Raw genomic sequence first — 27,076 nt, forward strand, 5'->3', positions numbered from 1 at the left:
TTCATGTAAAAATCTCACCATTTCCGTTTAGATATGATAAAGGATGTTCCTTGAAACACAAATTAAATCAAGATTAGTTCACAACACACCTAATCAAAATGAAAGGATGAACAGCCCAAAAGTGTGTAATCGTTGTCATTCTGCAGTGTAATAAGCTGCAATCTATGTTGTGTACACTTGCTAATGAAAATACACCTCCATTCACAAATGAAAGTCAGGAACTGTGTCTGGTTGGCTGAAACTCCTTTCAACAAACTAAAGTTTTAAATGCTGCCATCTAGTGACAGACCATGAACAGTTACCAACCAATTAGTCAGTCAATTTTAAGAACTTTGAGTGAAGTGTACAAGGTAGCAGTATTATTTTTGGACAAATTGGTTTCCTGCAAAACTACCAGGAACCCATTGTGCAATGGTCACAGCTTTATTCAGAGTTGCAGCAGAGGGGACAAAAGAGCAGCAAAACAAGATACAACAGTATGAAAGTTATATTACCATTAGGCAAACTTGTCCTGTATAGATACAGGAAATATATTCACTCTAGTTTCTTGACCACCTTTCTCTTAAGTTTCTTTTGTTGGAGTAGAAGGTCAACATACAGACAATGATCCACAACACTTGAAGCACAGAGAAGACCACCATGCAGAGCGCCAGAGTAACCAGCAGAAAACACATCTTGTCCTGAAAAAAAAAAAAAAAAACAGATTTCCATATAGTAAATTAGTCAAGACCAACACAACTGACATGCCTGTAATGGGCCAACATAGCTACCAAAAGTAATTACTTTTAAACAAAGTTATACAGAATATTACCTGACAGGTAGAGGTTCTTGATGGGTGTGTTGCACCTGATCTTGGCAATGTTCAGAGGTTGGTATCTCTCCAGATTGTGTTCTGCAGACAACATAGATCCATATGTGGCACCCAGCCCGTGCATGTTGATGGGACTGACTGCATGCAACAGCGCCACCTATGGAAGGCAGGAAAAGATACAATCACTTAAGTTACATTTTTGTCACTTTATTTGTTATCAAGCAGCACAAATATGAAACAGGAAGAATATGTACCTTCTCTTTCAGCTTGGGGAAGTGGACACAAGCCCAGTCAAAGAGATGATTAGCAAATCTCATCTTATATTTTTCATATTCTTCACCTCTTTCAGTCTCATTGACATTGTTCCACTCTCCAAACCACTTTGGATTGACCATAGTATGGATTACCATGCGTGACTGCCCTAAAACAATCCACCCACAAATGACACTTTAGTTGGTGAATTTACTTTGATGGTTCTGGGTGTACTAAATACAGAGAGGAAGTTAACCTGGGAAACGAGTGCATGAGGTGGGATCCTTAGCAGAGGGGAAGGAAATGTACATCATGGGGATGCTGTCAGGTGCGTCCTCCTTGTCTGACTCAAAGTACTCTTCCATGCTAAGGAAAGTCAATTGAGTTTATGGAGTATAGATGTGTTTTTAACATTGAAGAAAGTGATTGACTTGAACACCTACGCTTCATCCATGTTGTTGCTCTTATAGAGTCGCATGTTGGTTGAGGAGATGCCCAGTTCTTCATTAGTGGCATTAAAGCCTGCAAACACCTGGAAAAAACCTTTGCCTGGCTTTAGAGTATGAAGATAATCCTGGAGCTCTGTGCAGATGAAGAAAAAAAAAAGTCTGGCCAATAATCAAGCATTTCATATGACCACTTGATTAGATTAGTACATTAGACCACTTGTAGTAAGACACTTACTTGGATTTGCCTGAATCTCTGGAGTCAGGAGCTTCTTGAAGGTGGTGAACATGCCAGCATTTGAGATGATCACAGGAGCATGAATTTCAACATCTTTACCTCCTGTCTTCACAGCCACTCCTAGGCAAAGAGACAGCCCTTGGTTCACACATCTGAAAGTTACTGGAGCCAAATATGTAATGGATGCCACCAGATCTGTGACACCTTTTTCAGTAAGAAACCCATTGCCATAAGAACAAGACAAAGCAATGTGACATGGCCCTAGTTCAGAACTCACCATATGCATTTCGTTTTCCTTCAACTAGAATGCTGGACACAGGAGCATTGACAAGGACTTTTCCTCCATGCTTCTCCAAAACCTGAATGATGTGGTATGGGATTTCACTAGCGCCACCCTTAGGATAGTAAACACCACGCTTTGAGTGGTGCAGGAAAAGGGCATCAATCATGCAGCTGGAGTTTTTGGGTGGGACACCTTGAAATAGCAAGAGAGAAAGACAAATTGGTCCCACTTTATATTAAGTGGCTTTAAGAACTATGTACTTGCATTGAAATTAATTTGATACAATGGACGTATTGTGTACATGTTTTTACATTGCACTTATATTTTGAAAATACCTACATGTAATTACATTTGGAAATACACTGACCCTTCCTTTACACCTTAACCCACACTTAAACCTACCCATACCTCCACACCCGTCTCTAACCTTACCTGTGTCACACCTCAATAGCAGCATAAGTGTTTTACAATACAACCTGAACACAATAAGTACATTGTACTTATTTTTCGATGGAGGTACATAGTACTTAAAGCCACTTAATATAAAGTGGGACCGATGAATTATTCTAAAATGCATTAAAAAGCCAAATACTGGTAACACCAGAAGTTTCTCTTACCATAAAATATTTGAGAAAACACAGTGAGGAGGTCACAGTTGCTTGTAAAAGACTTGACCATGTCTGTTGTACTGGTGCGGGAGTATCTGAAAATTGGGGAGATCAAGTCAGCGATTCCACTCCACAATATAAAGCGAGCAAACCAGAGTGGGACCATCTTCAGCATACACAGCAGATGGACCTTCTTGGAACAGATCTATAAGGAAAAGACAACTTGTGACACCAAAATCACTCCATAATGCCTGATAAATAAGCTGTTGAGCCAACAACCAAATACCTTCATGATTTTAAAGAACTCCTCTACTGCTTTAGTATCATTGGGAAACTGCTTCTTAAGATGAGCCTCCATCTGCTTCTTGCCATTGTAAATGGTGTATTTTTGACATTGAGCTTTACCAATAACAACCGTGTCCACATGGGAATCTTGCTCAGCAAAATGCACCTGGCCATCAGTGATCAGATCAAATGCAATTTTCAAGAAGCTGTTCTCATGAAGTTGTCCAAGATAATGGAAGCCTTTGACAAAATTCACATTGTGTAAGTCATAGAAGTCGAGATATTCACCATTTGTTAACTCATACAACTCCATGCATATCATTGAGGTTCTTACCACAGTCAAACTCAAAGCCTTTCTCAGTGAAGGTCTTACACAGGCCTCCTGCCTGCTTGTCTTGCTCCAACACCAGGACTTTCTTTCCTAGTTTGGCTAGAATTGCCGCTGCAGTCAAACCACCGATACCACTGCCAATCACGATGACATCCAAGTTTCTGGGCACTTCAAATTCATCAAATTCTGTCGGTCAAGAAGTAACATTAGTTAACGATGGACACCTGTCATTTGCAGTCAGCTTGTTTCACTAGCCTGCAACACCTCTAAAGTTTACATACCTTTCCGAAGCACTCTGTCTTTTTTCTTCTGCTCTACAACTAGTGGACCAGGAGGACTGATAGTCCCCTTGCACAGTCCACTTCTCCTGCCAAACAGATACCAGAACGTGCCACGACCCCAATCCACAAGCCATTCTAAAAACAGCAGAAACCACCACATCTTCAAATCCTGAAAAAGAGGAGCTGGTGTTTTCAGTTTCCGGAAAGATCACTGGAGAGTTCACCCTCTATAAGATATTAAAATCTGAAGCAGCAGCTCTTTCCAGAGACTGCAGACATCAGTTTAGGACTGATAATTGAGTTAAGGCCCTATTTATTAGCCCAAATTGTGGGTGGAGACACTTGATTCAGACTTTCAGATTGATTACTTTGAGTTAGTTGCTGACCTTTCCTTGCAAGGGAATAAATAATCTTTAAAGACAATTGCTACATGTTTGTCTCTTATCCAGTAATAGAAAATTGTTTGCCACCACAAGACACTTAATTCAATCAGACTTGCAGACTGATTCCTTTGAGTTAGTTGCTTATGACGATTAACTGCTGTTTTGCATAAAATGTGAACCAATGTGGGAATGTAAGTATTTTTATAATCTGGTCAAGTAAATAAATCAGCTTTACCTTTTGTATTGATATGGAGAAATGTTTTCCTCCTTATAAGCTTACTCTAATGCAGTCTCTTTAATGTTACTTCATCTTTACTTAGATCAATTTTTGTAAGTTGTATAGGTTATCAAACAGTTCATTGATTTACTTAAATTTACTCAACATATTTTAAGACCTGATTGTTTGTGGAGATAAACTGGTACCATTGAATTATTTGGAAAATGAGACCGAGATGATTGTGCAAGACTCTTCCACATACTGATAATCAACTCTGAGATGGTAATCAACTTCTGATATGCATATGCGTAAATACAGACATTAAAATTCAATGGTTGATCTTATGGGATATGACCACTGCACAACTACATACACTGGCTGCATTTGACAGCAAAGGAATTGCCTTGCAGTCCAGTCAGTCAATGGCAGTTGTCTATGTGTGTGTGTGTGGTTCAGGCTACCAAAGCACCATAACATGTGCAATGTGGCTTTCATAATTAGGTTAGATAATTATACAAGTTCATGGCATTTAGTTGTTGAGAGTCATTCACAGAGTCAGTGGTATCAAAACACATTATGATCTGACTAGGCACTCAAAAATATAAGGTAAGGCTTACCAGGGTAAAATAAGCATTTGACATTATTCTCTTTTAAACAACTAGGCACAAAAATTCAACTCAGCACTTTTCTTAAAAAACGTTTTTGATGATGCCCATGGAAATTTTGCTGATCCTTGACGCGATCGCGGACAGCATTGCAAAGTTGATTCTGCACTAATTTGATGTAATATTTGATGTTTTAAAAAAATAAATAAAAATGTTGTAAATTCATGTAGCAAATAAGAATCGATAAAATCATTGTCTATATTTTGAGACACATGTCTTGTTAATGATTTTCAGTTTTGCTCAAGGTAATTAAAGCAACAGTTTTTCAATAACGGAAGAATATGTAAAATTATGGTATTTGGGGTAAAATGCACCCCTGCTGTTGGGGTGAACGGCACAATAATTAACATGATAATAAATAGCTGGCTGACTTTTCCATTTGTTGACATGACCTGGTTAGATTAAGGTGGTAAATATATCAAATTGGGCATCCACCTTAAAGATAATCACCATATTTATAATGAAACCACCATATATAAAAAACATATTAATCATATAATTTAATAAAATATATTTGTTACTACTGTAAATATGTATAAAATTATTATTGGATTTCATTCAATGCTTTCAGACATTTTAATGACAGTATAATTATTGAACAAAAATTAATTATTTTATTTATCAAAATAAACCAAAAATAGTACAAACTTTGCTAAAGTGATTATTTTGAACAAGTATTAGCTTAGACATTATTAAAAACATATTTTAGCCAAAGTATTTGTATCAATACTTTGCCCTTTGCCCCATGCTGGTTTTACCCCGTGTGCGGGCTAAAAGGCCCACCTCGCCACCTCATACACTTATAAGAATTTTAAACAAAATAAACCACTTTTATAATTTATTTTCACATTAAATCTGTTGCTACATCAATGGTCAATAAAAACAAATTTTTTCTGCTATCATACAGAAAAGCCAATTTTTCATAGGGTGTGCCTTTATCCTCCTTTAGCCCTGTTGTACCCTATTTCGCCAAACATCTCTCCCTTCCAAGATTTTTACAGGCCTATGAATATGTAGACTTCCTTTTGTGTTCTGGTGATATGAAATATCAGATAATTAATTAGTCTCGGAAGGTTTAAGTACATTTAATTTAAATAAATGTGTTTATAATAATTTGTTTGCAGCTGACAAAGTCATTTATGTAGTAGTCTCAGTCTTAGATTGCAGGCCCGCAGTCCATTTACTGATCACATATTGCACACAGAATGGCAAACACTGGCTGTCTGGTCATTTGTACATTTTTAAAGGAGGGGGCAACAGAGAAACTCAAATATGAAATTATTTTACAACACCTTTTGAATGGTATATCATTTACAGCTTTATTAAAAAAAAAAAAAAAAAAATTTAAAATGGGAATTAAATAGATTTACATTTGATACATTAATCTGAGTAACCACTCACTTCACAGTTTCTTACTCTAATGTCTTGACCGCCTTCTTCAGATTCTTTTAGAGGAGCAGAAGGTCAATGTACGGACAATGTACAACACTTGAAGCACAGAGAAGACCATCATGTAAAGCACCAGGGTAACCAGCAGAAAAAACATTGCCCTGAGATGAAACACAAGAAAAGACATGTATAAATACATTACACAGAACATGGGACTGTCTGATAAATATGCTAAATATGCAATATTATTGTAAGATTCTCTGAATAACTGGTCTATCACCGCATTAAGCAGTCCAATATTTCTGAATAATGACCGCTGATTTCCTACATAGCTTTGCTCATCTAATGTCTAAACACTCAAACTTGGAATATTACCTGACAGGTAGAGGTTCTTGATGGGTGTGATCAAGATCTTGGCAATGTTCAGAGGTTGGTATCTCTCCAGATTGTGTTCTGCAGACAGCATAGATGCATATGTGGCACCCAGCCCGTGCAGGTTGATGGGACTGACTCAAATATGACACAGGACAAAATTTGCCTTGTCTTTCAGCTTGGGGAAGTGGACATAAGCCCAGTCAAAAAGGTGATTAGCAAATCCTTTTCTATGTAAAACACTTTAAATTACCATTGTATGAAATATATAAACTTGCTTTGCCTTGCCTTGCAATCACAGTCAAACTTTGTTTCCAAATGCTGTTAATTTGATAAACTTTTGTAAACCCAGACAGTATAATCACAATGGAAGCATCCATTCCAAACTGAAATATGCATATGTGTATGCATCCATCACAGTTCATAGAGATATAAAAAAAAAGCTTGATAATGGTAGTCAAATTATGGCATCTTCTCAAGAAAGATGTTCAAGCTAGTCATCCTAACTGGTAGAAAAGGTGCATGCTATAGTTTGCTGGTCTCCAAAACAACCTCATACCAGCAAATCATACCAGCAAGCTTAGCTAGCTAGACCAGCAAACGATCTTAGCCTGGTTTAAGTTGTTCTAGGATTATAGTTATCACAAAAAATGTATCAGGGACACGTTAAAACAAACTTGAAAAACATAGGCAGTCAATAGGCCTACAGGTTACCTTAGACACCTCGTGGTACAGCCTAATGATTATGAATAAATGCTACTATTATAAATTCTAATAACTAAATATACGTATAATTGTTTCTAATGTATGATTCAACAGTATATTCGCGAGACAGTGCAGAGACAGACACAATAGGCCTATGTCACACTTCCTGCTTCCGGAACGCGTAGTAGGGATTCAGAACTTCCGGTCAACTGTATTTCTCCATAAGGATTTATATTATCAGCCATAATGTCTAAACCATCCGAGGTAGACTGACCAGGAGCTATGAGGTTGTGAAACGAAGGTTTTTGCTCCTGTAGAAGCTATAAGTTCGTATGAAATCAACCTTGTTTTAAGGAAAACATGTTTTATCCGCGATCTTATGAAAAAAAACTACACTACCCACAATCCTAAGCGTAGCAGCAACGTCTGCTGATTGGTCCAACTCGCTGTTACCATAGAAACGTTTACCTTACTGGCGAACACGCGCAGCTGTTGTTGTAGTGCACCGGGTTGCTCTGCATCAGGACGTAGACAGCCATAACTCAGCTTTCACGCTTTTCCACTTGAGAGTTTTCATTTACGATCCGAACCACATTGTCACATGTGACTTCAGGCAGGTTGTGGAGAGATTTGGTCCAGCGGTATCTATCGGACTCCGCCATTGTAAAGAGCTAACCGGAAGAGCTGTATCCCTACTCAAAGACGTACTTCCGGTCTTCAATTTTTTCGTGATATAGGCCTATACAAACCTTGAGATGATATTGCAATAGCTGCAGTAAACTGTAGAGGGCGATGTGTGAGGTGGATAAGCGATATACCCTGTCATTATTATTATTTGGTGAAAGGTAACCGTCAGGATATGTCATGAATATTTTATTAATTTCTTTTTGCTTTTTGTTTGTTTGGGGGTTGGACCAAGTGTCTTTTTAAACCATATATTTAGTTCTATGTTTTATTTTTCTACAAAGACATTTAATTTGAAATTCGTTTTGAAAAAACATCTTCGTTAATGTCGCCGTCTTCACACTGTCATTACCAAGGAAGCATATGAAAACAAGAATGTTCGTTCATGTAGTTTTACTGGGAAACAAATCTTTTTTAAAGTATCATGTCGTTTCAGTGCAAACGAGATGATAGGTCATGCTGCATCTTTATCTGATTGGATATCCCATGACCGCCTGATCTCTACAAAGATTTGTATGGACTCGCTGATTCTTGAGAGATAATTAAGGGAATGTATTTAAAAATAGCAACGAATGCCCTGAGCATACATATTTCCTTTAGATGTAACCTTTTAAGTATTTTTAATTTTATGAACGTCTTCATTTTTAACATAAAGAGGGCATTTGTGTGTAGGACAAGTTTGTTCCCTTATCTCAAGATCAGTTAACTACAAAGGTCAGGTTTTACAGGTGTTTAAGCACTGGCATATAAAGGAAACTCCTTTAGAGCATCGTGCACTACACCCATATCATCTGTACTCTCTGTTATTTGCTACTTACTGCTAAGCAAGAGTTGCTTTCAGTTCTTATGACTACATTTCCTGCTTTTCTCTCTCTAAACAGCTCAACAAAGCAGCAAGAATGAGTACTTGTTCGGGACCAAAAAATGCCAAAGTTGTAGTGGTAGGTTCAGGTTTTGCAGGTTTGGCTGCTGCCGCCAAGTTAGTGGAGGCAGGATTTAAAAATGTCCTGGTTCTTGAGGCAAAGGAAAGAGTTGGAGGTCGAGTGCACACCACTAAACCGTTCAGCGAGAATATCATTGAAGTTGGAGCTAACTGGATCCACGGGCAGAAAGGAAACCCCCTGTTCAAGATTGCGAAAGAGGAGAACCTGCTATCTGAGGGACCTTCTGCACGCAAAAACATGTGCCAGCCTCGTTCTGTAACTCCTCAAGATTACTTTTTCAAAGAAGATGGGAAGCAGGTCTCCACAAAAGTTGTAGATCAGGTGACTTCGTGCTTCAGCAAGCTCACCGACAAAGCTTTTGATGATGAACTCAAGAGCAGGCACAGGAAACTAACTCTAGGTGCTTATCTGGATGATGCCTTTGGTGAAGCTCCTTTAGCGGCGACAGAAGACGGCCGGCAAGTTTTTGAATGGTGCAAGAGAATGGAATGCACAGATGAGGCTTGCTCTAGCCTCTATGAGTTTTCTGCATCTCAGATTAGCTATTACACTGCTCTAGAGGGAGGATTTTTTAATACATTGGGACCTGGTGGTTATCAAGCAATCTTGGATGTTCTCCTGAAAGATCTGCCTTCGGGAACTGTCCAGTGTAGTGCACCGGTCAAGAGCATCCAATGGGACTTGGTCAGTGGTGAAGATCAAAGGTATCCTGTTAAGGTCATCTGTGAAAATGGACAGAGCTTTGAGGCAGATCATGTGATTGTCACCGTATCTCTGGGGGTTCTCAAAGACAAAGCGTCAACCATGTTCGAACCGTCCTTACCGGAAAAAAAGCTGTCTGCAATTGAGAATCTTGGCTTTGGGATAGTGGACAAAATTTTCCTGTTTTTTGAGGAACGTTTCTGGCCAGACGACTGTTCCGGCGTTCAGCTGGTGTGGAAAGAAGGGCCTGAAGATAAAGATGTTTATGAGTCTCTGTCTAAAGGAGAAACCTGGAAAAAGACGTGGTTCAAGAAGATCACTGGTTTTGATACAGTGGCTCGTCATCCCACGGCTCTGTGTGGCTGGATCACAGGTAGAGAAGCTCTGTATATGGAGAATCTTCAGGACAGTGAAATCGGAGCTATCTGTGTGAGGTATGGTGACATAAATGATGGAATATATGATTTATGATGATTTTACCATGGTCAAATATAACAAACTCTGTTTTGTCTTTAAAGGTTGCTCAGGTCTTTCACAGGCTGGTCAGTGCCAGAAGTCTCAAAGACACTGATCACCAGATGGGGATCTGATTCCCACGTCCGTGGCTCCTATACATTTATTCCTGATGGTGTCAATGGAGTGGAAGCACACAAGGCATTAGCGTCACCTCTTCCCCCTAAAAATAAATGCAGAGGCAGGAAGGTAACTCTTAATATCTTGTATAAATGTTTGATTATTTAGGTTATGTATACATATATTTAATTGTTATCTATATAGAACAAAACCTTAAGTAGAGTTTGATATCTCATAAGTTTTTCATAACCATTATTATTACAAACAAACTGTTATGTATCTGCCAGTGTTATTTTACTATTGTTTGTACCACTATTGTATTTATTAATATTTTGAATTAGCTTTTATATTTATATTTTCAGTTTTCATTTTAATAGTAGTAATAATTTTGTTGTTTTTAGCAATTGTATTAGTTTTTGTAATACATTTATTTTTAGTTTAAGTTTGAGCAATTTTAGTTCTTCAACTTATTTTACATCAGTTAGTTGCAGGCAAAGTTTTTCATCTAACATATATATTTTATTTTATTTCAACTTTATTTTAGTTAATAAAATAAGTAAATAAGTGAAATTAATTTTATAGCTTTAGTTTCAGTCAACAATAACAATACTCATATCCACATATTCAGCTGTCAATTGCAATAGTGTAAAAGATAGGAAGCAGATTGCATTTTCCAAAATTAGAGTTTTGGAAGAGCAGTGATGAAGTTATCAACAAAATGATTTTATTTCTCTCTGTTTTTGAAGCACCTTCAGGTGTTGTTTGCTGGTGAAGCTACACATGTGAACTTCTACACCACGACCCATGGAGCGTACATTACAGGCGTCAGAGAAGCAGAAAGACTCATAAGCTATTACGCCGATTGAACATACCATACCAAAGAGAGGGCAACATACATTAGCATTTCATGAAGATTACATTTTATGAGTGCATAACATTTTATAGACTTGCTCAAACGACCCCCTGATAAACAGTGAATCCTACATCCAAGTTATCACTGAACCAAGCATATCTCTGTCTGGTTAATTGTTAAACTCCAACGTGTTGTACGTGTAGTTCTGATGGAGAAATATTCTTTCCCACATGCCAAACAATGTTAAATAATATTTTCTACATTTTAATTAAAGTAAATACTGTAATATTTAAAAAATATTAAAAAAATACTTCACATACTGCAGCACAAATACAGTGCCCTCAAGTGGTATGCAGCCTGATCCTGGAAATTTACACTTGAATTGTTTTAAAATTGCCTCAAAATTTGTGAAAAAAAAAAAAAAGATCAATATACAATACGAGGGACTTTTGCAATGCCACAGTGCCTTACCGAGAATACCTATGTGTGGTCATTTAAAATAATAAACCATCGTTAGTCAAACGTTTGCACATTCCTACAGTACTTATTCCTTATTATTAATATCTACCCTTTTATTTATTATTGTTTAGAATAATAGTAAAGTCATCAAAACTGTGAAATGTGATGAATATGATGATTAGGGAATATGCTGTGATCAATAAAGTTTCTTTTAAAAAAATGAGCCTTCTTTGTCTAGATTCCAGCTCTGTGTTTAAATTGTGTTAATTCTCTCAACCAATTTCATGAGGTGCATCCTGGAATATTTTTATTTTTTCCTAAACTATCCACTCCAAATGACCCATTCTGATTTTAGTAATTGTAAAATGTACACGTAGGCACAGTTTATAGTTGTCTTCAAAACTAATTTCAAGTATTTTAGCATAAAACCTTTAGATCAACAACTGGCTGGCTGGTGCAGTCATAATAACCTAGAGCTGAACATGCTCAAAACTGTGGAGATGATTGTGAGATTAAATACCCCAGCATTACCCCCACTCACCATCATGAGCAGCACTGTGGAAGTAGTGGAGTCATTCGGGTTCCTGGGCACCACCATCTCTCAGGACCTGAAGTGAGACAATCACATCGGCTAAATCCGAAATCACCCCCTTTACCCTCAAATAGGGTATTATTTTAGGGGACAGCAATTGTAGTGGTGTCCGAAACTCATAGTGGACGTTATCGAATACACTCATTCTATCCCACATTGCACTATAACGAGTGTGTACAGCCGATGCACACTTAACGGCTGTCCGAATTCACTAACTCATTTCGTTATTCACTCCTTCAAGTAAACTGTATTAGTGGACTAACGTTGAGGATTTAGGGGGGGCAGTTTGGGATTCAGCCATTGACTCCATTGTGAAAAGGCCCAGCAGAGGTTGTACTTCCTTCGCCAGCTGAGGAAGTTCAACCTGCCACAGGAGCTGCTGACACAGTTCTTCTCAGCTCAACCATCATTGAGTCTGTTCTATGCACTTCTATAACTGTCTGGTTTGGTTCAGCTACCAAAATCAGACATACAGAGACTACAACAGACAGTCCGGACTGCTGAGAGGATTATTGGTGCAACAGGAACAGCTTCTTCCCACAGGCCATTTCCCTCTTAAACAGTTAAATGCCTCCCAAGGCAAAATGCCTGTAAGTGCCATACCCTGCTGCTAAGTGCAATATCTTTGTAAACTCAGTTGATATTTATTCATAATATTGTAATGTTCATAATCTTATTATGACTAAACATGATTGTGTCTTTATACTTTTAGATTGCATTCTTATTTTTTTTATTACTATGTTTCTTGTTGTTGTACTTGTATGTGTGCACTGGAAGCTTCAGTCCCAATAAAAATCCCTTGTGTGTGCAAGCACACTTGGCAATAAAGCTCTTTCTGATTCTGATATTGAGAACATCTTTTATTTTGAAAAAATACGTACTTCCGGGGGGTTGTTGTTCTCTTTCGGCCGCTTGCTTCACACTGCTGCAGTCACACCGGTGATTCGGCGAATAAGATCATGCATTAGGGCAGAACTGGTGGAGTAATAAAGAGAATTTAAGAACAGGTGAGACTATACACATCATATCGGAATGCAGGTGCTAATGTTACTTACATTTATCTCGAGGAGTCACTTGTGGCTTTTGATCAAAAGTTTAGGACCGGAATGCGGTGATTAGCCTGCTGATAATCTAACAGATTCTGTAATCTCACATCAGCATTCACTACTAACACACAAAAATGAATTAAAACCATTTAAGTATGGATCTAAATGTGAACTGCTATACTATACCGACTAGTCTCATACTAGTTTGCAGATTTAGCTTTGCACACCTAACCAGAGCTGATTACTACACACTCATAAAGCTTTCATTTACTGATTGTAAATGAGTTTCAGGCAACGGTGATTAAAATATTATGTTTGTAATGCACGTTTTATATATTTATATATATGTTTCATGACTACTGTAAGTATATATGTATGTATTAATTTGTAAAGTATATATTTTTGATCACTGAAGTCTTTATTGAACTGCTTTTAATAATTATGTATATACTGTATCATGTTTTATACAGTAACGATAATTGAGATTATTTTATTTAATAATGTAGTTATGGCACTTTGTGTGTGTGTGTGTGTGTGTGTGTGTGTGTGTGTGTGTGTGTGTGTGTGTGTGTGTGTGTGTGTGTGTGTGTGTATAAAAGAATGGTTAGAGTGATGTGAATTATTTCAGATGGCATGAGAAAGTGGCTCCGCCCTCTGTAAACACCTAGGCTACGTGTTCATTTGAGATCTCTTCTCTTTCCCTTTCTTCTTCACTCTCACTTACAAGGCTTATCAATTCAGGATGATCATCACACTCCTGTAAGCAGTTCTCCAACCTTGAAACACTGAAGATCTGCATCAACAACAACTTTCAACAATGGAGTCATTCCAAAATCATTTGAGACTTTCGAGGAAGTCATTGCTGTTTGCCTTCATTGCAGTATGGCTTTTCGTTTCCATTTCCTCCGATGAAGATTACTACAAGTTGTTAGGTATCTCGAGAGAGGCCAGTACGCGTGAGATTAGGCAGGCTTTCAAAAAGCTTGCTCTCACAATGCATCCAGATAAAAACCCTGTGAGTAGCTATATTATGGCATGCCAACCAGACTGTGTCCTCCTTTCTTGTGACACTCTGAGAATTCTGCTATTGTCTTTTTAGAATGATGAAATGGCCCACGACAATTTCTTGAAGATCAATCGTGCCTATGAGGTGTTGAAGGACGAGGACTTGAGGAAGAAATACGACAAGTATGGAGAGAAGGGTCTGCAAGATGAACAGCAAGGAGGAAGATATGAAAGCTGGAACTATTACAGATATGATTTTGGTAATTTAGTTCTCTACGTTATGTTCTATGTGGATGTTATTTCATAGTGTTATAATACAAAAGTAAATGTGTAGATATGCCGTACTAGTCTCTACATTGGAGAAAAACCACAAAGTTGTGTTTTTCAGGAATTTATGATGATGATCCAGAAATTACTACACTAGACAGAGGGGACTTTGGTAAGTGATCATCTTAAATCACACTGATTATGCGGTTATATTGTATTTCTAAGCAAATGGAAAAGGCGTCTGTGTCCTGGACTGAATCTCATGAAAAAAATGTCCACGTTATCCATATTTCACCCCAAAATCAAAAGATAAAAAATGTATTATATATTTTTAAAGAAAATTAAGAATTTCTGCAGTGTGACAATATTTCCATGACATTTCCTAGTTTTTCAAATTATGCATCCAGACATTTACTTTATATTTTCATTTGTGCAATTTTCATTGTTAATGGTGATTGTCATTAGTCTCTAGATATCACTAATAATCTTTTACTGTATTACAGAAAAAGTATTTAATTTAGCACATATTAAATGCTGCTAAAATTTATATTTCACATTGTGTCAATGAGTTTTCTTTTATTACTTGAAGAATTGGAAAGGTATTATGTTTAAAATAATAATACATAAAAGGCTAAAAATTGACAATATTTTCTTTATACAAAATTAGTTTTTTGTTTTGAATTTGGGGAGAGATATGACCTGAGAATTTCTTGTTAGTTTCCCTTCATCTCTTTTCAGCTGATCTTGGGATATTCAAATAGAGGCCTAACCTGTTTTGCAAATGGCAGAGTGTTGTGACACCGGTTTTGTCTTTTTCCACAGATGCAGCTGTAAATTCTGGAGAGGTCTGGTTTGTGAATTTCTATTTCCCACGCTGCTCGCACTGTCACGAGCTTGCCCCCACGGTGCGTAACTTTATTTTCTCCTCTTAGTCACTTCCTCCTCAGAGCACACAGTTCAGAATTGTTCTGGGTACTGTAGTTGATTTGACTGACAAGTGAACGCACTCCACAGTGGCGGGAGTTTGCTAAGGAAATGGACGGTGTGATTCGGATCGCTGCCGTGAACTGCGGTGATAATGGCATGTTGTGCCGTAGCAAAGGCATCAGCAGCTACCCCAGCCTCTATGTGTTCAGAACGGGAATGGTGAGGACATTCTGTCTCTATCAGCATGTGATACATAAGATGTGTATAATCTAAAATATAAATGTAATCATACCAACAGAATCCAGAGAAATACTATGGCGACAGAACAGAATCAAGCCTCACCAAATTTGCAATGCAGTTTGTGAAGAGCAAAGTGACGGAACTATGGCAAGGTCTTTTATTTTTATTTTTTATTATTATAAATGTATGTTAAAGGGGTCATGACATTTGCCTTGATCTTTTGACAAATAAGAGGTCTTTGTTCCATTAAAACATCCTGCAATTTTAAAGCATCCTCCTCATTATAAACAAAGCATTTATTTAATCAGTCTCCAAAAATGACTCGATTGGATATTGTGGAATTTGTGGCGTCACATGGGCAAATACATTTGCGTATGCCTGCCTCCAGAGCAAGACATCGACGAATAGTTATACATCATCGCACCATAGGCCCCGCCCACTGGCATTCAGTCACTGACATTTGCCTACACTGGATGTGTTCAAAGTAAACAGAACCCATTATAATCAATGACACTGGATACACTGTATCCAATTATGTGGAAAATTATTATTTTTATGAAAATGTAAGCATGTTTCCTTCCAATTCCTGTTTCAGTAATGCAAAAAAAAGTAATTCTTCAGTGGGTTAATAAAGGCCTTCTGAAGTGAAGTGATGGGTTTTTGTGAGAAAAATATCCCTATTTGAAACTTTATAAACTATAATCACTGGCTTCTGGCAATGGCCGTACACGCATTCATCAGTAGAAAGTCGAATCCCGACGGAAGGGTGACCTTTGACCCGACGTATGACGTAGGCATAGCTTAAGCTTAGGTGAGAATAGATGCCTCCTGTGAAAACCAAGTTTTAAATATGGATATTTTTCTTACAATAACCCATCGCTTTGCTTCAGAAGGCATTTGTTACCCACTGGAGTGGTATGGATTACTTTTATGATGGATGGATGAGCTTTTTGGAGCTTCAAAAACTTGTGCGCTATTAAATGCCATTACAAAGCTGGGAAGAGTCAGGATATTATTAAATATAATTCTGATATGTATTCGGCTGAAAGAAGAAAGTCAGATGGGATGGCTTGAGGGTGAGTAAATTATGGGAAATTATGGAATTATGTGAGTAAAACTATTTCTTTAAAAAATGGATCTTTCAAACAGGGTCAGAATGAGGGTTGAAAATAATAGTTTTCCCACTTTTATATATTTGTTTTTTTGTGCAAAAAACGTAACATTATAAGTGAACCTCATGGAACACATTAAAATAATTTATTAAAAATCCATGTCGTGACCCCTAAATGAATACTTTTCCTTTTTGTGCAATTTGGTGTGTTTAGATACCTTTTCACTCTATTTACTACTGTTTATCCTTAAATTCAAACTTGTGTTTTGAATTATATTGTGTATAAAGAATTTTTTTTTTCCATTGTGCAATTATTTTTATGAAAATGTAAGCATGTTTGCTCCCAATTCCTGTTACAGTAATGTAAAAAAAACTCTTATATTCATTAAAGTAATGTGAAATATATTGTTGTAAATTATTTATATAAAGTATTAATATAACATTACGTTTGTTTAGTCTTATGTTGTACTGCCTGTACTGATTTATGCTGAAAATTTTCATTTTCAGGGAACATTTCCAATGAGATTGATCGGGCATTTGCTGAAAGAATCGGCTGGTTGATAAGTTTCTGTGCAGACACTGGGGGTGAGACAGCTACTAAACCTTAAGGTTAAAAATGCACAATGTTTTCTTAAAATATCACTAAAATGAAAAAAAAACAAATGTTCATAGATTGTCTGGAACCTCAGACAAGACGGAAGCTAGCTGGAATGCTGGTAAGCGTTGAGCTGATCATGTTTAACCAGATTCAATTCAAGTATCAATCAACTATTGTCTCGTGAGCATGAATGAACATGTTTCTCTCTACAGGACGGTCTGGTCAATGTAGGATGGATGGATTGCTCCAAACAGGCAGATTTGTGTGAGAGCTTTGAGATCACCACTAGCACAACGGCCCTCTTTCCCCCTGGCAGTTCCCTTGCTCAGAAAGGCAGCGTATTGGTAGGGAACTTCTTTCTAAGGGGGTGTTTACATGACACTTTTCAACTAAAAACAGAAAAAATGTATGCTTTTTGGCCATTCATTAACACAACAACAGTTTTGGGGATCTGAAAATAAAAATGGGTTCCAAAGTTTTTGAAAACAATACCATTATTGTCTCCGTTTAAAACAAAAACGCAAATTTGTGAAAACGGTCACGTCATGCGCGCATGTGTATTACGTGTTCAGTGAGGTTTATTAACGCCTCTCCAGCAAAGTGTAGATTTACTGTTTGTATTCACCGCTATGTAGAAGAATGCATCTGTGCACAGGCGTGTAGTGTTTCTTTACAAAGTGACATTGCCAACTACTGACCTGGCATGCACAATACAGCGTTTTTAGTCGTTTTTGTGGATCCGAGTGGACGGAGATCATTTTGACAACGTTGTCGTCTGTACGCTAAACTTTTCAAACGTGTTTCCGTTTTTACTGCATTGTTGTTGTGTAAATATACCCTAAATATTGCATCCTGTCCAGTTGTAGTAGTTGAGCCAATCTGATGGGCTGGTTTTCATTTTGATTTTATTAACTTTGCAGTTTATCCAGAGTTTGGATACTAGAGATATATATGCACAAGTGTTGCAGCATCTGCCTGACCTGGAGATTCTTACAAAGAGCAGCTTTGAGGTAAGTGTGCAAGTGACTTTTAATGAAGATCATAAGAACAAGGAAAAGCTGTACAAAAAGAGTTGTTTGCACTGAACTGAACGTAGTCCTTTACCGCACCCTGAACTACCTGCCGTATCACTGTTTACACAGTAACTGACGCGCTGGATGAAATAGGATTGCGTGGCATAATTATGTGCATCTGTTTGGAAATGTCATGAAAGATACCCTACTAATGATCAGGTGGTTTTTTTTTTTCTGATTTTGTCATTTCAGCATAAATTGGCTCATCATCGATGGCTCATCAGTTTCTCCTTTGGACACAACAATTTGGCAACACATGAGTATAAAAAACTAAAAGCTCTTCTTAAGGACTCTAACATACAGGTTCTTGATTTCTTTTCTTTTTTTCTTGACTTTCCTGATTTTATTTAGAGTTAACTTAAAAAAAGAAATGATTACTTCTGCTCATGTTGTTCCAAACCCATATGACTGACCTTTGTCCATGAAACACTAAAGTAGTAATTTTGAAGAGTGGTCATGCTGCTTGTTACCATATCAAGCTGCAAAAAGGACCCCAAAAGCACCATAAAAGTCATTTGTATGACTTATGCGCTATATAATCCTAGTGTTTTGAAGCTAAGATTCAGTCTGTTTCTCACATAAAGCTATCGTATGGCTTTGAACAACTTTAGGTAAGTCACTCATATGGACTACTATATAGTACTTTCATGGTGCTTTCACCTATTTTTTGGGGCAGAAAATCTTACAGGTTTAGAACAACATGAGCGAGTAAATGGTGACCGAACATTTGCCGTTTTTACTGTTGTTTTATGCAGTACATAGGTCACATGAGTTCTGGTATATGGTGCTGTTGTGTTGGATTCATTGCGTTCATCTGTTTGCACAGGTGGGGAAGGTGGACTGCGTCTCAGATTTAGAGCTGTGTGCTTCTCTGTATATACAGAAGCCCTGTGTGGCTGTTTTTAAAGGGGTTGGAATTCATGATTTTGAGATTTACCATGGTGAGTTTTAGTAAGACTTAATATTCTGGTTCTAAATAACAAAAACAAGTGTGTTTTAGCCCTCTGATGCATTAATTATTCAAGAAAATATTGGGTTACACTTTATTTTAAGGTGACATACTGTAGTTACATTGCACTTACTCAAATAAGTACCAAGTTATATTACTTAACTACATGTACTTACCATAGAGTTACGGTTAGGGTTTGGTTTAGGGTTAGTTACTTGTAATTATGCATCATTTTCTATAGTAAGTACATGTAGTAACGTGTAACTGTCACCTTAAAATAAAGTGTTACCAAATATTTCAATGCTTGCCTGAAAAATATAATCACTCCAAATCTCTTTATTTGTATTTTGAGAGTTACACACACACATATTGAGAAAGAGAGCAGTCATGTTGAATTTGTTGTCATAAATTTACAATGGCGCATGAAGAGAACGATCATATACACTTCCTTTCAAAATTTTTTGAATATTTTTGAAAGACATCTCTATATGTTCACTAATATTGTGAAATATTATTCCAATTTAAAATAACTGTTTTCTAGATTAATATACATTTTAAAATGTATTTTTTTCCATGCAAAGCTGAATTTTCGGCATCATTACTCCAGTCTTCAGTGTCACATGATCCTTCAAAAATCATTCTACTATGATGATTTGCTGCTTAAGAAACATTTATCATCAGTGTTGAAAAAAGATGTGATTCTTAATATTTTTGTGGAAACAGTGATACATTTTTTTTTATTCTTTGATGAATAGAAAGTTCAAAAGAGCAGCATTTATTTGAAATATAACTTTTTGTAACATACATTTCTTTACTGTCAGTTTTGATCCTTGCTGAATAAAAGTATTAATTTCTTTAAAAAAATTCTAACCCCCAAACGTAAACGGTAATGTAAATGTCAAAAGTGGTTTGGATGTAACTACACTCCCTGAATGGCTAAAAATTTATTTTAAAGATGTCCTGTATCAGAGGGTTAAAAGACATTAAAACCTGTAAACATTCATCCAAATTGGTAAAATTTTGTTTGGTATTGGTCTAAAATATTTTGTACTTTGTGTTAAATCTCCAGGTAAGGATGCCCTTTACAACGTTGTGGCCTTTGCAAAAGAGAGTGTGAATGCCCACGTCACCACCCTCAGGCCTGAGAACTTCCCCAGCCATGAGAAGGAGCCCTGGCTGGTTGATTTCTTCGCTCCTGTGAGTTATTACATCTCTAAACCTCTGCTGAAGCCTCCATCTGAACACTAATGATTTTCTGCTAAGCACATACTTACATTACCATGGTAACTTCTTTGATACATCAAACTCCAGTAGGGTGAGAAATGAATTGCGGAGGCGAGCACAGTGAACATTACTGACACAGTGTGAAATTCATACATTAAAAGCATCATTTGGATTTGTGTTTGAAATGTAGCTTCTTTATTATACGTAATTATTCTGTCCTACAGTGGTGTCCGCCATGTCGAGCTCTTCTCCCTGAGTTGAGAAAAGCCTCCGTCCAGCTCTTTGGACAGCTGAAGTTTGGGACTCTAGACTGTACCGTGCACGAGGGGCTCTGCAACATGGTACTGAGATGCTCACCTTCTCTCAAACGTTGCAGAATTTGACAGTTAATTGAGCATGATGCCTTATATGTGCTCAGTATTTCTAGCATAATAATGTGGTTTCTTGCAGAGCATGTTTGAGGGATTGCGATTCTCATTGGCTTCCTGTCTTAGTTAACAGATCTATTTATAGAATCATCGTAAAACCTGCTGAAACTTTGCAACAGGAAACCACAGCATTTGACTTATGTGTAACTTTCTCTTCAAATTGCTTAAAAGTGAAGGGTGCCATTTCTGTGCCACTAGCAACTAAATCGCAAAACACTTTCTAAAAATGAATAATGTTTCTTATACGGTAAAGTTGCAAAATTGCAAAAATATTTAACTTATAATAATTTAGTATTATCATTATTTTTATTGATTATATTAGTAATTATTCATATATTATATATATTATAATCAATTCTAATTAGTAATAATAACTTATTTAAATTTTATTATAATTTTTGTTCTTGTTATATTTTTTGAACCAGTTTCAAACACTCCCTATCTTCCTGTACAGACAGAGATATTCCTGCCTCGCATTGCCTTTGACTTATATATGCCTTTGTTTATATTTCATTTATGATTATTTTAGACCTTTTCATTGTATATAAATAAGTTTATTTTACCTGAGTATGAAGGTGACAGCCAGTTCTCATCTCTTGCATCTTTCCCTTCTTCAGTACAACATTCATGCATATCCAACAACTGTAATCTTCAACAAGTCCAGCATTCATGAGTACGAGGGCCATCACTCTGCAGACGGCATCCTGGAGTTCATAGAGGTGAGAAAGGGCTGAGGCACAGATTACGGTTACACTTCTTCATACTCTCATTCATAATTCATACACGCATATGTTTAGATGAAATAGATTGTGTCTGTTGCAGGACCTTGTGAACCCTGTAGTGGTGACTTTGACCCCAGAGTCATTCCAAGAGCTGGTGAAGAGACGCAAGTCCTCAGAGACATGGATGGTGGATTTCTACGCGCCGTGGTGTGGCCCTTGCCAGGCCCTGCTGCCTGAGTGGAGGAGAATGGCACGGGTATCTGCCCTCAAATATAACACTGTCCGATATAACACTGGCTGTTACACTTTTTTACTTTTTATTACGTTTTCTGCAGTTGTATATATCGATGTGAAAGCCCTTTTAAAGCACTTGTCCACAAATTTAATGGTCCACGATTTATTCGTGATTTGTGATAACCACAATCATTGTGCACTTGCCATTTATTTTTGCCATTTTCACAAAATTTCATGCAAATACTAGAAATGCCATGAAAGTAATTAAGCATTTTGGGTGCACTTTCACTCATTTGTGTAACGATCTGTGTAAAGGACAGAGATTTTGTCCAAAAGGTAATAACATTTTTTTTCAAAATACAAACAACAACTAAAAGGTCTTACTTCATCTTAAGTTTAAAAGCAGTCTTAAGATCCTAAATGTTCATATGAAATCTAGTTTACTATTATTAACTATACTATTATACCAATTAAAGCATAATCATTAATATTATTATTATATTGTAATACTTACGTTTTATTATTATAGTTATATATTTTATATTGATCAAGCACATGAGTTAGTCTTCATACCACTGTTAAATAGCTGGTTTTTGCTATGTAAAATATGAAACAAATAACTTAAAACCTTATAGTAACCTAACTGCATAAGTATGCACACCCCTGAACTAATACATTATTAGTTATTATAGTTGAAGTACCCTTTGATTTTATTACTGCACTCCATCTGTTTGAATAGTAGATCAGCTTGGCTTAATACTATTCTCAAGTTCAGTATAACCAATAATAATAATTCTAATTGTAGTAGATTAAAAAATCTGAGAAGTCAAATTTGCCTAAAATATTTTGTTTTCTTTATTTCTTTATTTAATGTTAAGATATTTTATATAAATATTTAGATTTAAGCATTTATATTTAATTGTATATAATATTTAGTATTTGAAATATTACTCATATCATTTTAACCTGTGCAATATTTGTTTTGCAAAGCCTCAAAGGTAGTAATTTTAAATATTTCCAAGTTCCGTGTGACTTTTTCTTAAGGTGTATGTATCCATTTTAAGCTTACACTTCACGTGAATAAAAAAAAGACAATTTATTGCAGTCATTTGACAAGTAATTGTTTGCAAAAGTCATGATCATAACTACCCTATTGCTGTGTCTGTTCTAGATGCTGAGTGGGATTGTAAACGTGGGAACAGTTGACTGCCAGAGAGACCACGCGTTCTGCCAGAGCGAGAGTGTCCGAGCTTACCCAGAGATCCGCCTGTTCTCTCAGAACAGCAACCGCAGAGACCAGTACCAGTGAGTGTACTTTACATTCCCTACCTCATATACAATTACACCTCAGTTCAACAGGTTCTGCGTTTCTCTCCCATTGTTAACAGGAGCTACAATGGATGGCACCGGGATGCCTTTTCACTCAAGTCTTGGGCCTTGAGGTGAGCCGGATTAATTCTCACAAAATATCCATAAATTCGCCAGCGTTTTAATCAGCTTATACTATTTGAATAATAGTTTTCGGTAAGCATGCGAGATACTTGATTAAATAATTTCAGTACAACTTTAGCTTGTAGCTTTTATAACAACATATGATAAGCCAATTTCTTTTAATTAGCTTAGCTATTGTTATACGCAGTGCATTGTGTCATTACCTCAGCAACATGCTAACGTAAAACTCTACTGAATTAAAGTTGCTGCCTAACTACAGAGTTACAAACCAGTCACTTTTGGTTCCATTTCTGTTAGAAAGCTGTCTATGTAGGCAGAGCTATATTACATAACCTCTAACCCATAGTGTCTTCTGTCCGTAGCTCGCTGCCTCGTGCTTCAGTGGATCTGTCACCTGAGGACTTTAAGAGAAAGGTTTTGGGAGGGAAGGATCACTGGGTGTTGGATTTCTACGCCCCATGGTGTGGCCCATGCCAGCAATTTGCCCCTGAGTTTGAAGTTCTTGCCAGGGTAAGACTAATTTGTGAAGACATCTGATATAGAACATCCACCCTCCTTGCAAAGTCTTTTCACAATTAAACTCTAAAAACTTAACATACATACTGTAACTTCATACTTGTGTTTTTAAAGAAAGATTAAAGTTTGACAGTTTATTTTATATTATATATATATATATATATATATATATATATATATACACACACACATTTTATTTCTCCATTTTTAATTTGAAACTGTCATTTGCAGCGCTTCATGTGATTGAAGTACACGTCTTGTACCTTTGAACCAAGTTTGCACTTGCTTATTTTGTAGTTTTGTGTATCTGTGTAATCTCAAGATTGTCTTTGGGTCGTTCTCAAATCATGCTGGAGAACGTGATCATCAGGTTTTGTTCATGTCAGCTCTAGTGCTGCAGTCATTAAAGCAAAAGGCTGATTCAGTTTAGACTTTTCACTTAAATAGAAAATTAAAAATGCAGTAAAAAGTGCAATTGTAATTAAAAAAATGCAGCACAGGAACATTTTCACAGGCTCTTGACTAGCTTCAATCAGTGCAGGTGCTCTGATCGTGAATAATTCAAAGCATCAGTCATCTATTCCTCCCGTCTGCAGATGATGAAGGGATCTGTGCGAGCTGGTAAAGTGGACTGCCAGGCACACTACCAGACCTGCCAGAGCGCTGGGATCAAGGCTTACCCCACTGTCCGCTTCTACCCCCACCTGGGCACCACACGGGTACGGCACAAGCGCTGGCCATCTATTGTTTCAGGTGCTCTCTGGGTTATTTCTGTACCTACTCAAACCTCTCTATCTTTGTGTCCCAAACTCTTGTAGCGAGATCATGGAGGAGAGCATATTAACAGCAAAGATGCCAGTGTCATCGCAGACGTTCTCCGACAGAGACTCAAGCAACTAGCGTTACAGGGAAAGTCCTCCAAACTTAAAGTAAGATACTCGCTGCCTATTGGCTCTCACTACTTTTGGTTTAGGAATAATTTTGCTATGATCCGAACTAAATCATTTGACATGGAAAAACACTAAATTAATCTCATGTTGAATCTGAAAAATGTTGCTGTGACAATCCAGTTTATTATTATTATTCAAAATAGGGCTGCTGAATTACGGCAAATCATAATCACGATTATTTTGGTCAGTATTGAGATCACAATGAACATGATTAATCATTGATTAAAAAAGATTTTTAAAGAAACTTTAACAGTGGATTTCCTTGAACTTTAAATATGATTTACTGACAAACAATTAAAAAATAAATGTAAAAGGTGAGAAAATAAATTAATATATTGATTGAGTTCAACTAAAATGCCAAATCACAACACATTTCTGCTAAATGACTATGATATGTATTGCCCCTTCAATCACTGGCCATTTGTTACAAAATCCCGCCCATTTGAGAGCTCGACCAATCGCCATTCAGAGAAGCAAGCCTCTAGGCAGGAAGTAAAGTGATGATTAAAAGCCCAATGTCCAATGAATAAGCAGATTTTTCCCAACACAAATGTAGCTAATTTTATCTCGATTGTCCTGTTTTCATAATCGTTGAAAGCCAGAATCATATTTCAAAAGAATGCACAATTAATCGGGCAGCGTTTTTATTCATAGCATCTTTTTCATTTCCTTCCCTACAGGATGAACTATAGGACACATCTTCCGATCCACAGAAGCTGTTGAATGTGGTGAGAGTGATGGAAGAAAACGCACACTCATGAACTCACTTTGATGAGCGCGAGAGATTTGTTTGAGGTTTTTGACTGCCAAATGGACTGTAGAAAGGACCTCACCTCGACTGCTTCAGAGAAGGGTTTGAGGAGGGAATCAGAATTCAAAACGCACCTCTAAATGTGTTACTGATTCAAGGACAGGTCACCACAGTGCAATTATTTATGATCCTCTGTAATCTATGAATGTACTGTCATAAAGTGTCTTCATTTCCTTACAGAGTCTGTATCAATAGATGTATTTTCTCACAGCTTCTCCATTTTCAATTGGATTTCTGTGATTAAACGGTCTGGTAAAATGTAAAGAATTTTAAGAGAGTTGTATTTTACTTGGTATTTCTGATTTTTTTTTTTTTTGAAGACTTATTTTAATGTGCTTCTAGAACAATCATGGAGTTTGTTGTTAAACCAAATTATTGTAAAAAAGCATAACACTACACTGGCGATAGATATGTTCTGTTTTATTTGTTCTTCTTTTAACCATTTTAGTTTCTAGCAGCTATATTTGTTTGAAGAGATTCTTTGTAGAATACACTTCCCCAGTGTTTTTTCTTTTTTTACTTTGTTTACTGATATTTCTCTATTAAAGGTGTGTGAATGTTCTCCAGGTGGCCACTAGGAGGCAATAATTTAACATCAAGTTCTCAAAGGCCTGTTAAATTGAATTGAATTGAATTGAGGGATATTCACTATTGTTTTGTAGAAACAACAGCTTATATAAACATGACACAATGCCCTGTTTATGTTAAATAGTTATTTCTGATATTTTGTTACTGGCTGTTTTGACTGAGTTACAATGTCGTTTTTCAATATAGGGTTTTAATTAAACAAGTTCTGTATATTTCTAATATTTGCTGAGAAATGGCTAAATATTGTCCCAAATTTCAAAAAAATACTTTAAGTTGTATGTGAAGTGGGTCCCTTTATGTTACCAGTAATGTAAGTTTATAACCATTGTTTTAATTCCCAACTCTTTGAATTATACAGGTTTTATCCCCCTTCTATTTGCACATATTCCATTAAGATTTATGTAAATGGTTTATTAAGATATGAATGAGCTCCAGGTTCAAGGTTTGGCTGGTTAGCATGGTTTGCTGGTACATGTTGCATCTACAGCATAATAGGGCCAAAAATCTATTTTTTTCATGGTTTAACTTTATTTCAATGGTCCACTTTAGACATTCTACTAACTATAAGTAACTGCAACTACATGTCAACATTAGAGTATTAGTAGAGACTGTTGGGTTATGGTTAGTGGAATAAGTTGGCATTTACAAGTTACTTAAAATCAGTATATCTGTTTGGGAACCGTCAAAATAAAGTGTTAGCAGATATTAAGCAACTAATGCTCTATTGACTGATGATAGTTAGTTGCAAAGTAGTATTCACAAACAGAATAACTATAAGATGGGGACCATAAAAATAAAGTGTTAGGAGATATTAAGCAGACAATCTCTACTAATTCTCTACTGACTGGTAGATGACGTAGTT

The 27,076-nt window shown here is 36.7% G+C and overlaps 3 protein-coding genes across 6 annotated transcripts; 2 read left to right on the top strand and 1 right to left on the bottom strand.

Annotated features, from left to right (window-relative positions):
• Positions 1–391: 391 nt before the first annotated feature.
• Positions 392–7,425, bottom strand: LOC307163887 (inactive all-trans-retinol 13,14-reductase-like). 2 transcript variants are annotated; one of them, XM_079880195.1, is made up of 13 exons: positions 6,565–7,425; positions 6,217–6,350; positions 3,536–3,704; positions 3,258–3,440; positions 2,925–3,163; positions 2,648–2,843; positions 2,025–2,222; positions 1,748–1,867; positions 1,507–1,645; positions 1,320–1,429; positions 1,066–1,232; positions 812–968; positions 392–680 (listed from the first exon to the last, which is right to left on the bottom strand). In XM_079880195.1, the coding sequence occupies exons 3-13, from the start codon at positions 3,693–3,695 to the stop codon at positions 535–537; spliced, it is 1,815 nt and encodes a 604-aa protein (XP_079736321.1). In that variant the 5' UTR covers positions 3,696–3,704; positions 6,217–6,350; positions 6,565–7,425; the 3' UTR covers positions 392–534. The 2 variants fall into 2 exon arrangements, with proteins under 2 accessions (XP_079736321.1, XP_079736322.1); XM_079880196.1 differs by having other exon boundaries at positions 6,202–6,350; positions 6,565–7,217.
• On the top strand, positions 6,702–11,694 carry LOC307163888 (spermine oxidase-like). Of its 3 annotated transcripts, none has more exons than XM_079880197.1 (4): positions 6,702–6,772; positions 8,832–10,030; positions 10,115–10,298; positions 10,916–11,694. In XM_079880197.1, the coding sequence occupies exons 1-4, from the start codon at positions 6,707–6,709 to the stop codon at positions 11,033–11,035; spliced, it is 1,569 nt and encodes a 522-aa protein (XP_079736323.1). In that variant the 5' UTR covers positions 6,702–6,706; the 3' UTR covers positions 11,036–11,694. The 3 variants fall into 3 exon arrangements, with proteins under 3 accessions (XP_079736323.1, XP_079736324.1, XP_079736325.1); XM_079880198.1 differs by lacking the exon at positions 6,702–6,772 and adding an exon at positions 8,251–8,664; XM_079880199.1 differs by lacking the exon at positions 6,702–6,772 and adding an exon at positions 8,251–8,463.
• Positions 11,695–12,959: 1,265 nt separating this feature from the next.
• On the top strand, positions 12,960–26,585 carry dnajc10 (DnaJ (Hsp40) homolog, subfamily C, member 10). Its single transcript, XM_079880351.1, has 23 exons — positions 12,960–13,080; positions 13,847–14,134; positions 14,219–14,384; positions 14,513–14,563; positions 15,214–15,296; positions 15,406–15,537; positions 15,617–15,710; positions 17,177–17,254; positions 17,342–17,385; positions 17,480–17,611; positions 18,188–18,277; positions 18,533–18,643; positions 19,167–19,281; positions 20,359–20,486; positions 20,738–20,854; positions 21,559–21,660; positions 21,764–21,919; positions 23,069–23,202; positions 23,286–23,339; positions 23,712–23,859; positions 24,462–24,584; positions 24,684–24,794; positions 25,496–26,585. The coding sequence occupies exons 2-23, from the start codon at positions 13,937–13,939 to the stop codon at positions 25,505–25,507; spliced, it is 2,379 nt and encodes a 792-aa protein (XP_079736477.1). The 5' UTR covers positions 12,960–13,080; positions 13,847–13,936; the 3' UTR covers positions 25,508–26,585.
• Positions 26,586–27,076: the final 491 nt, after the last annotated feature.

Source organism: Squalius cephalus, assembly GCF_949319135.1.
Source record: "Squalius cephalus genome assembly, chromosome: 9".
Taxonomy (NCBI): domain Eukaryota; kingdom Metazoa; phylum Chordata; class Actinopteri; order Cypriniformes; family Leuciscidae; genus Squalius; species Squalius cephalus.